The sequence below is a fragment of the Anoplopoma fimbria genome, chromosome 24, assembly GCF_027596085.1.
Source record: "Anoplopoma fimbria isolate UVic2021 breed Golden Eagle Sablefish chromosome 24, Afim_UVic_2022, whole genome shotgun sequence".
Lineage (NCBI taxonomy): Eukaryota > Metazoa > Chordata > Actinopteri > Perciformes > Anoplopomatidae > Anoplopoma > Anoplopoma fimbria.
In genome coordinates this window covers 11,927,347-11,937,021 of record NC_072472.1, presented here as the reverse complement: position 1 = coordinate 11,937,021, position 9,675 = coordinate 11,927,347, and the positions used below count along the sequence as shown (strand labels likewise).

General features: G+C 39.4%; 2 protein-coding genes and 1 non-coding gene across 3 annotated transcripts; all 3 read left to right on the top strand.

Annotated features, from left to right (window-relative positions):
* The first annotated feature begins 248 nt into the window (after positions 1-248).
* ddx52 (DEAD (Asp-Glu-Ala-Asp) box polypeptide 52) lies at positions 249-5,300 on the top strand. Its single transcript, XM_054626020.1, has 15 exons — positions 249-397; positions 637-922; positions 1,419-1,558; positions 1,680-1,865; positions 1,966-2,109; positions 2,376-2,487; positions 2,579-2,651; positions 2,831-3,034; positions 3,137-3,227; positions 3,343-3,465; positions 3,561-3,711; positions 4,074-4,149; positions 4,489-4,560; positions 4,702-5,007; positions 5,164-5,300. The coding sequence occupies exons 1-15, from the start codon at positions 254-256 to the stop codon at positions 5,219-5,221; spliced, it is 2,166 nt and encodes a 721-aa protein (XP_054481995.1). The 5' UTR covers positions 249-253; the 3' UTR covers positions 5,222-5,300.
* A 1,106-nt stretch (positions 5,301-6,406) lies between these two features.
* On the top strand, positions 6,407-8,625 carry rpl23a (ribosomal protein L23a). The gene is made up of 5 exons (XM_054625681.1): positions 6,407-6,491; positions 7,330-7,510; positions 7,753-7,929; positions 8,254-8,323; positions 8,561-8,625. Exons 1-5 carry the CDS (start codon positions 6,422-6,424, stop codon positions 8,573-8,575), a joined length of 513 nt encoding a protein of 170 aa, XP_054481656.1. The 5' UTR covers positions 6,407-6,421; the 3' UTR covers positions 8,576-8,625.
* LOC129114100 (small nucleolar RNA Z17) lies at positions 7,548-7,617 on the top strand. Its single transcript, XR_008532421.1, has one exon. It is a non-coding gene; the product is annotated as a small nucleolar RNA Z17 (small nucleolar RNA).
* Positions 8,626-9,675: the final 1,050 nt, after the last annotated feature.

Sequence of the window (9,675 nt, the reverse complement as noted above, 5' to 3'; positions counted from 1 at the left end):
CATATGGAATTATGTGGTAAACAAACAAATGCTCAACAAACCAGAATATGTTTTATATTTTAGATTCTTCAAAGTAGTTAAATGAGAAGGTGTGTCCAAACTTTTTACTGGTACTGTACATTAACTAACAGTGTTTAATTTGTTAAGATCAAATACTATAAATCCCTGGTATGACATGTTTCACACTGGGAGTGATAAACGCAGTCAGCAGGGGGCGCTGGTGTTGGGAGCAGAGGGGACGAGCTGCCGGTGGATGATGCGGATGTTGACTAGTGATGTCTGGATGCGCACAGACCACGCTGCTGCAGGAATGGACGCCTTCGAGTTGTTTCGGAAGCTCGGAGCTGGAGCTAAATTTGACCTGAAGAGGTTTGGTCAAGACGCTGCTCGGTTTAAGGTAAAATTAACACTTTGTAGCTAATACACCGGATGAAAAAGTGTGATTGATAACACCACGTGTCACGGTTTTAGTGTGTTTTTTGCTGCCCCCGGTTCATCCTGTCGTTTTAAGTGTGATGCACTACTTTTGGGGCTGTGTGATGATTAAATGAGTTATTTAAAAAGAAGACTGGTTGGACAGTCTCTCACACACGTGTCGTTTGCACTGATGGGGACTGTTCTTGTTTTATTTTACAGGTCGCCAGATCTCACGTAGGAGAAGCGTCCTCAAATGCTTTATCTGCGATCGATTACTTTGGCACAGGATTAACCAGTACATCCCAGAGCAGTTCTCCAGGACTGGATGATGAGGATGAGGAGGAGGAGGAGGATGATGATGGTGGTGGTGGTGATGATGATGATGATGATGATGAGGTTGGAAGTGAAAGTGGAGATTCTGGTGAAGGGGGCAAAAGGAAGCAGATGGATGAAGAGAGAGACCTGAGCACAAAAAAGAAAAGGACCAAAAGCAACCAGGTGGAAGGTAAAGGATGTGATCATATTAAACATTAACAACTGTTAAGCAGCTGACTTTGGTTATTTCCATATGTATTAAAATTTTGTGTGACACATATACAAAACATATACAAAAACAGTTCAAGAATGTAACTAAGAAAATGATTGGTTGACAAATCAGTAATGGAATTGATATACTGTATTATACCACACAACAAGTGTTGGATGGATAGAGTCGGCTGCTTGACATTAAAAATTACTACTGTGAATTTGTGTTTGGTTTTATGATGAATTTTTAGTTTTTTGGGTCCCATGACAATATGTAATGTCAACTCTCAGGCATTTTATTGAGCTCTGCATTTTTTTTTGCATGTTTATACAGAGGTCGTTCTAACATCACTGTTGTATTTGTCCATTGTGGGCATTGTTGCAAATCAAACAGTGTGTATGTGATCAAAACAAACATTATATAGCTGTCCATGTTGGAGACTGACTGCTGTTTGCTGTTTTCTCTCTGACTGAAGCTGCTGGCGGACAACTGAAAGACATGAGGGGAAGCGGCATCACCTGGACCTCCTCATTAGACAGAACCATCCAAACTCTGCCGAGTGATGGGAAGGAGAAATCCTCACTGAAGAGGCTGAAGCATCTTCATCAGGAAAAGGTTTCCATAAAGGAACAATTTACAGCACAAGAAAAGGATAAATAGATTTTACGTGATTCTGACAAATGTAAGAATCATATTCATATCCTGTGTAATGTAATTTTCTTTATTTTGATTTAAGGTCAATCGTATTCGCTCTCAACACCGGATAAACGTGCACGGCTGTGACGTACCTGACCCTGTGTGCACGTTTGAGGACCTCCAATCCGAGTATCGTCTCAACCCACGTGTCATTCAGAACCTCAAAGAGGCAGGCCTGAACTCCCCGACGCCCGTACAGATGCAGGCGATACCGCTCATGATGCATGTGAGTGCAGATACACACACACACACACAGCCAGTGGTTGCTAAGTAACGTACAGACGGTGGTTAAGTGATAATTTGCGTGTGTCTTGTTTCTCGGTCAGGGTCGGGACCTCCTGGCCTGCGCTCCCACAGGATCAGGAAAGACTTTGGCTTTCTGTCTCCCGCTGCTCGCCCAACTGCAGCAGCCGGCCAACCTGGGCTTCAGAGCTGTGGTCATCTCCCCGACCAGAGAACTGGCCAACCAGGTACACAACACGCCATGTTTACTATTACCCCCGCTTTTTTGTGTTCATTTTAATATTCCAGTTGAATTTTCCATTATAAGCTGTCCAGTCCAGTTTTTAAATTATTGATATTTAGCATGTCTTTTAATACCAAGGACGGAGATGTGAAGACACTTGCTTCTGGGTTTTAATCCCTAGTGAATACAGTGGGAGTTTCACCTACTTTTTGTTAAATGATCACACACATTTGCCTGCTTTTTCAGTCAGTTTTGTTGTTTTGTGTTTAGACCTACAGAGAGCTGCTCCGCATGTCAGAGGGAGTAGGATTTAGAGTTCACATCATAGACAAAGCCTCTCTGGCAGCCAAGAAGTATGGACCACAGTCAAACAAGAAATACGGTAAGAAATGGAAAATGTTCTCACGAAAGAATTCAAATCTGGAACATGAATGGCCTTTACCTCACTATTTACCCCTTACATTTTTGTGCAGATATCCTAGTCAGTACTCCAAACAGACTCGTCTTCCTTCTCAAGCAGGATCCTCCAGCTCTCGACCTCAGCAGGTAACACTGAATATTAATGTTTTTTTCTTAAAGGTGCCCCGTAAATGTTTCATGTAAACCTTAAAAATGCATTTGCTTCCTCTTAAGACATGCAAAGCAAATCATTTAAACATGCCACACAAGCAAATCTTGGGGGGGGGGAAATGGGAGATTAATTGTTGTCTTTTGTTGGTGATCAGTGTGGAGTGGCTGGTTGTGGATGAGTCCGATAAGCTGTTTGAGGGCGGTAGGACCGGCTTCAGAGAGCAGCTAGCCGCAGTTTTTCTGGCCTGTTCTGGATCAAAGGTGCGGAGGGCTTTCTTCAGCGCCACGTGCACACAAGATGTAGAGCAGTGGTGCCGTCTGAACCTCGACAACCTGGTGTCTGTCAACATTGGACACAGGTGATAATCTACATGTAGAACTACGTCTTTTTTTTAAATTTAATTTTTTTTAAATATAAAATCCCTTTCTCACGTAATAATATTAATTTATCATCTTCTCAGAAATACGGCAGTTGAATCGGTGGAACAGGAGCTGCTGTTTGTCGGGACGGAGAACGGCAAACTGGTGGCCATGAGGGATATCATCAAAAAAGTAAGAACACTCCAGAAAAGTTACTTTTCAAGCTTGTTCAAGTTTGTTAAAGGAATTTTAATAATACAAGCTCTGTTTCTGTAAAAACTGAGATTGTCCGCCTTGCTATTTTCAGGGTTTCCTGCCTCCCATGCTGGTGTTTGTGCAGTCTATAGACAGAGCACGGGAGCTTTTCCATGAGTTGGTGTACGAAGGCATCAATGTAGACGTGATCCATGCAGACCGCACACAGCAGCAGGTACACACAGACACTTAATACGCCGTATTAGGGCTCCTCTCTGTGCCACTGAAGTGCGACTGTATTTATCCTCCTCTGTTGCTTCTGTGTTTCAGAGGGACAACGTAGTGAACAGTTTCAGGTCTGGTAAGATTTGGGTGTTGATCTGCACGGCTCTGCTTGCCAGAGGAATCGACTTCAAAGGAGTCAACCTCGTGCTGAACTACGACTTCCCCACCAGCTCTGTGGAGTACATCCACCGCATTGGTAGGCTTTTATGTATAATCAACCTATATGGGGCTGAAACCATTTACTGATTAGTTAGATTTATTTTATTTGTCCACTGTCATTATTTTTTAATGATAAATCATGATTTATAATGTAATAAAGATTTGCTTGTTTTGTTCATTTTATTCAATTCTGAATTCAATACCTTTTTGGGTTTTGATAAAGTTTGGCGGAGTCTTGCAACTGACATTTTACAAGCTAAATGATTAATCGACTAATAACAACATAGGTAAAGCGTTAGTTGCGGTTTTAATCCTGTGTTGCGTCTTTCATGTGTTTCTCCTCTTTCTCTTCATGTCTGCTCATCAGTTCCCTCATTTATTCATTTTGCTGCTCCTCAGGTCGGACTGGTAGAGCTGGACATCAGGGGAAGGCCATCACCTTCTTCACAGAAAATGACAAGCCACTGCTCCGCAGGTACCTGGATATATGTATAGCTTTTATTTGTGTGTTTGACTCTGGATATTAGTTTTTATGGTTACATTATGGTATGTCTACGATCACAACTGTCAGGTAAGTTAATGGCAGGCAGTGATAGCTTCCTCACAATATTTGCCAAGTAGCTAAAAGCAAAGAAGCGGAACAGTGTGCACATCCAACCCAAGTTGGGTACAAGTGCAGGACATGAGCAGCTTGCAGAAAGGAGTGAGGGAGTCCAGACACAGTTAATATTGCAAGCTCCCAAAATGTAATGTGTTTTGCAAGTTTTTTTCACATTTCTCTGAATATATTTCTCTTTGCATCTCTTTCTAACAGCATCGCTAATGTCATAAAACAAGCTGGCTGTCCTGTACCCGACTACATGATTGGCTTCAAAAAAATACACAGGTAAATCAGATGGATGATGATACTGAAGTTCCACATTAACCTTTTAAAGACATTTTCAATCTATTATTTCTTGGTAAATTGATGAATTTTATTAATATGGTTGTAATCTGGTCGGTTCCATCTGTATTTGTCTGTTTTTAGTAAAGAGAAACGGAGACTTGAGAAGAAACCCCCCACAAGGAGCACCATTTGCACAACTCCTCGCTTCTTAATGAAGACGAAAGGCAAAGCACCCAATAAAGGACCGAAAGGAGAGAAGAAGGCAGCGGGTGGAGAGCAGAAAGGGGGAAAGGGATCTCAAACAGCGGTGCAGCAGCAGAAAGGAGAAAAGAAGGCAAAAGGACAGGAGCTGAAGAGAAGAAATAAAACACAGAAAGACGGGGGAAGTGAAAAGCCCCAAAAGGCTTTGCAGAAGGCGGTGACTTCCTCTGGAGTCAAGTTAAAAAAGTAAGGAAGGTGTTTGTGTAATTTCCAAAAACCCTCATGTATTTATATATATTTATGCTATTAAAAGCCTGTAAACCAGAACCAAAAAATGTCTTTTTATCTGACATTGTTCTTTACTGATATGACATTACACCATTTTTTCCAACTGTCTACCAGGAGAAAGGGGAAGAAAGTGAAGCCACAAGAGGACCAGAAGAAAGCGGTACAAGAGTGATACGAAGAAGGACGTCCATTTTTTTCATTTACTGCCAATTTTCACTTTTGTGCTTTGTAATATCAGAGGATAAAATAAACAGTTTATATATGTTTTGTTTCTATTACGGCTCATTGGCTCACTTGCAACTTGTGACAGACTAAACATTTTAACAAGCATTCCTCAAGGTATTAAGGCTTTAATGAGTGATGAATGATTATATTTAACTAACAAGCTAGACTCCTGTACACTGAACAAGATGAAAATGAAACTTATTGAAGGCAGTTGTGAGAGAGATGGGGAAACATAACCCAACAGTTGCATAATTTGACCCTCCACACCCCACTAAACCTGATTAGAGTGGCCTAATATTCACTGTATTGAAAGGATAAATTATACTTCATATGTTTATAATAATTGACTTGGATGGTACTACAGCTTACTGATACCCTTTTTCATACACACAGTAAATCAGTCATTTAGAATAAGAAAATGGCTGAAATGATTTGAGCTTTAAAAATATTTCTTACATTTTTTTCTTAATTCAAAATGGTACCTTACATTTAATGCTATTCATTATAACTATATGATCCTGTTTTAAAGATCATGATGGTTCACTCTTTTAGATGGGTAAAAACAAACCCAAAACAATACATTGTGTGCATAGATAGATATTCCTTTATTGATCCCCATGGGGGGAATCTGGGTGTTACAGCAGCTCAACTACAGAGAAACAGATAAACAGATTAAGATAATAAATAAAACATATTATACAATAAAATTAAAAAAAGTACAGTATATCCAAATGGGGGGGAGGGTGTTGTTGTACAGTCTGATGGCAGTGGGCACAAATGAGCATCTGAAGCGCTCAGCATATACTGTGCCATATCTAACAAATAACAAAATATAAGCTAACAAAGCCTTCTTACATTTTACATAACCAAATGTGGTGTTATATTCAAATAGTTCTATTCAAAGCAATTTCCAACTAAAAATGTTTTTAAATGTTATTAGTTCAAAGAAAATATATTTTTCATCTAGTTGCTTTAAGGTCACCCCACCACCAAAAACTTGATATACAGACGGTTTAACAAATAATAAATAAGTTAATCTATCTTCAATACCTTGCTGATAAACTCTGATATGGCCCAGTCTATGGGGTGGATGCATTCAGTTCAGCTTTCTTAACTATCGCGATACGTCTGACGCGAGATCTCGCCCATGCATTATACTGCAAGAGACCCCGTTCAGCCTTCCTTTCTCAACATGGCACCGAAGGTGAAGAAGGAAGGTTTGTCAATCTTATGATTTTTAATGAATTATTCGTACAATTTAGCACCAACATAGCTTCAAATATACTTTAGATGTCACCGAAATACAAGGCTAAACTGACAGTGATGTATATAATGTCAGGATATTGCTCGTAACTGTCTAAATCGGTAGATAACACGGACCATCTCCCCGGCATGTATCCTAGAACGTGATGCTAAGCTAATGCTAGCGTGCACTGTGCACACAGACGCTGCCTATTTACAACTATTACTTCATTGATTTAATATTTTAGTCTGTTACTGGCATGGCTAGCTCTGTATATATAACACGTCTTAGTAGTTATTATGTAATACGTGTAGGTCTTAGCTATTCCGTGATGTTAGCATCTGCTGCTAACAGCATAAGCTACACGTGATGTTACCTTTGGAAGTTAAAGCTGCTGTAGAAATACAAGCCATGTGTCAGTGGAGTAAACTGCATACTGTTTGCCTCTAACAGATCATGAAACTATGTCATTTGTCCTTTTTAAGTGTTTTTTTACTGATTAGATCACACTAATCATCTATGTAAATCAGGCAGATGTCGTTTGTAGTTTTATAAAGAAGTGAAAATTGTTTTTTGCTCTAACTTGTAAATATAGTTACCTGATGACACCTCTTAAAGGGAGAAGTAAACTTTGCAGAGCTCTACTTTTCATTGAAGAACTGATTGTAATTGATTTAACTGTTAAGTGCAACATGGCAAATTGAGATAGAAAGGGACTATAATTTCCCTAAAGTGGTTTATTATCATTTGACAGACTGGAGGAGTACTGACTGCTGACCAAAAGTCTAATAAACTGTGTTTCTCTATTTAAGCTGTCCCTGCCAAGACTGAGGCCAAGTCAAAGGCTCTGAAGGCCAAGAAGGCTGTGCTCAAGGGCGTACACAGCCAGAGGAAGAAGAAGATCAGGACTTCTCCCACCTTCCGTCGCCCCAAAACCCTGCGTCTGCGCAGGCAGCCCAAGTACCCCCGCAAGAGTGCTCCTCGCAGGAACAAGTGAGTTACAGTGCTGAAAAATGCAGCGGATAAAACTGGTGCAAATGATGGTAATGCGATCAAAGTATGAAAACCATGATTCCAACTTTATAAATAACTGATGCACCTAGAGAAAATGTTCATACAAGATTTACAACAAACAATGGTGTTGTTTTTCTTATGTAATAAACTTGATATGAACAGGTCTGTGAAAAGTGTGATGCTTTATACATTACTGGCCTAATGTATATCTTTTCCTGCAGGCTGGATCACTATGCCATCATCAAGTTCCCCTTGACAACAGAGTCTGCCATGAAGAAGATTGAGGACAACAACACACTTGTATTCATTGTGGATGTCAAGGCAAACAAGCACCAGATTAAACACGCAGTCAAGAAGCTGTACGACATTGACGTCGCCAAAGTCAACACACTCATCAGGTATAAAACTTAATTCTGTCTGACCTGAATACCTGTTTCATGATGTCTGGCTGGAAATTTCATTACTGGACTGGTGACACTATTGTGCACTCCTTAATATAATGTTACTAATTCAAGCCTGTAAGTAGTTTAAGTTGGGTTCAGGAGTGAGTGGTCTCAGTGATTGATTGTGAGACTGGATATACATGTTTAGACATTACATGTGGTTTATGACAAATTTTCATATAATAATTCAATGTTAACATAAGTCCACAAACAGCAATTTACATTGCAAATACAAACTTGGATTACATGGATTTTAATTAAGCCTCTTTCATTGTTTAGGCCCGATGGTGAGAAGAAGGCATACGTTCGTCTCGCACCAGATTACGATGCGTTGGATGTTGCTAACAAGGTGAGTCTTTAATCATTTAACGGGGAAGGAGATGTAATGTGTTTTGAACTCAAGTCAACATTATGGTTGTATTTGTTTTCAGAAGTTGTCAATCCTGTGCAAGTGATGTTAACTTTATAATGTCTGAATGTTAATGATGCATTCAAAGGAACCACTGATGCCAGAGAGTGCAGGTACAGATGTATTCACTGTGTTGATGAACATAAGAGTAATTTGTGTCCTTTTTGTTCCGTACAGATTGGCATCATCTAAACTGTGGCTGAAGAGACTTGTGGAAGAATAAATATTTGTATAAACTACAACTGATTCAGTGTCACTGTGTGTTTGTGAGTTGTCTTCACACATTGATATATATACTGTCAATGCCTGCATGCTTTTGCCACCATTACCTCTGAGGTATTGACATTTTTCAGGTCATGTAAGAATTTTCAGCTGTGAGAATTCAGTTTGACATTGTTTCTGAAAGCATTCATCTTCACCCAACAACGATTATGCTGTTTACTAAAACAATATCAGTGCTTCCATTCAGACTCGGACCTTTAACTTTGTCCTTAATCAGTTTTAATTAACAAGACTATTGTTTTTGGTCTTCCACTCAAAATGTAAAGGTTGAGCACTATTCAATAATGTTTCCATCTTGCTGTATTTTGCCACTGATGTAACTAAAGCCCTTTTTATAATGTTAGTATTGGGGAGGGGGACTTGTTGAAATGGAATCAAAAAAGTTCTGCTTAATAATAACTAGGGGTTACAGTAGACCTACTTTAAGCATGCTTAGAGTGGCAGTAGATCTGGTATAACACATGGTGGTACCAAGTTTATTAATTGTACCTACTTTCACAGTATGAAAAACAGCAAGTTTAGACCACAATGTTGCTAATTTCTGTTGTGCAAGCTACTGGGGGGAAAAGCATGAGTATCACCAGATGTCACTAAGACTGAGAAAATAGACCAGTACATGTTAACTTTTACTAAAGAGCAACAGAATATAGCCATGTTTGCTTTAGATGATTACCATAAGGGTATACAGTAATTCAGAAGTCAGGCCAATTTGATAGTTTGGTATAGTGGCTCATGTTTTTCAAAAAGAAAATTACAATGTCTTCATTTATAGTTACAATTTTTGAGTCAGCAGAATGACAGAAAATTCTGTTGTTAAAATAAAAGAGGTAAAGTTAAATCCTTATGTAACTTGGTTATTTTTTGGGAGTTGGTAAGGGCTGAAAACCATTATTTCCACTTAAAGAGTTCCCGTACCACATTTGTAACTGTAGCATTACAGAATGTGAATCAAGACCTAAGCCCAATTAATCAAACCTCTGCAGCTTGTGAGGCTGCGTCTAATAAAAATG

Bases quoted from the DNA above. Each gene is read 5' to 3' on its own strand.
- ddx52 (XM_054626020.1), top strand. From the start codon at position 254: ATGATGCGGATGTTGACTAGTGATGTCTGGATGCGCACAGACCACGCT. The intron at 2,652-2,830 runs GTAACACTGAAT...GTTGGTGATCAG, and splicing joins CCAGCTCTCGACCTCAGCAG to TGTGGAGTGGCTGGTTGTGG. The intron at 3,466-3,560 runs GTACACACAGAC...TCTGTGTTTCAG, and splicing joins CAGACCGCACACAGCAGCAG to AGGGACAACGTAGTGAACAG.
- rpl23a (XM_054625681.1), top strand. From the start codon at position 6,422: ATGCATTATACTGCAAGAGACCCCGTTCAGCCTTCCTTTCTCAACATG. The intron at 6,492-7,329 runs GTTTGTCAATCT...TCTCTATTTAAG, and splicing joins ACCGAAGGTGAAGAAGGAAG to CTGTCCCTGCCAAGACTGAG. The intron at 7,930-8,253 runs GTATAAAACTTA...TTCATTGTTTAG, and splicing joins AAAGTCAACACACTCATCAG to GCCCGATGGTGAGAAGAAGG.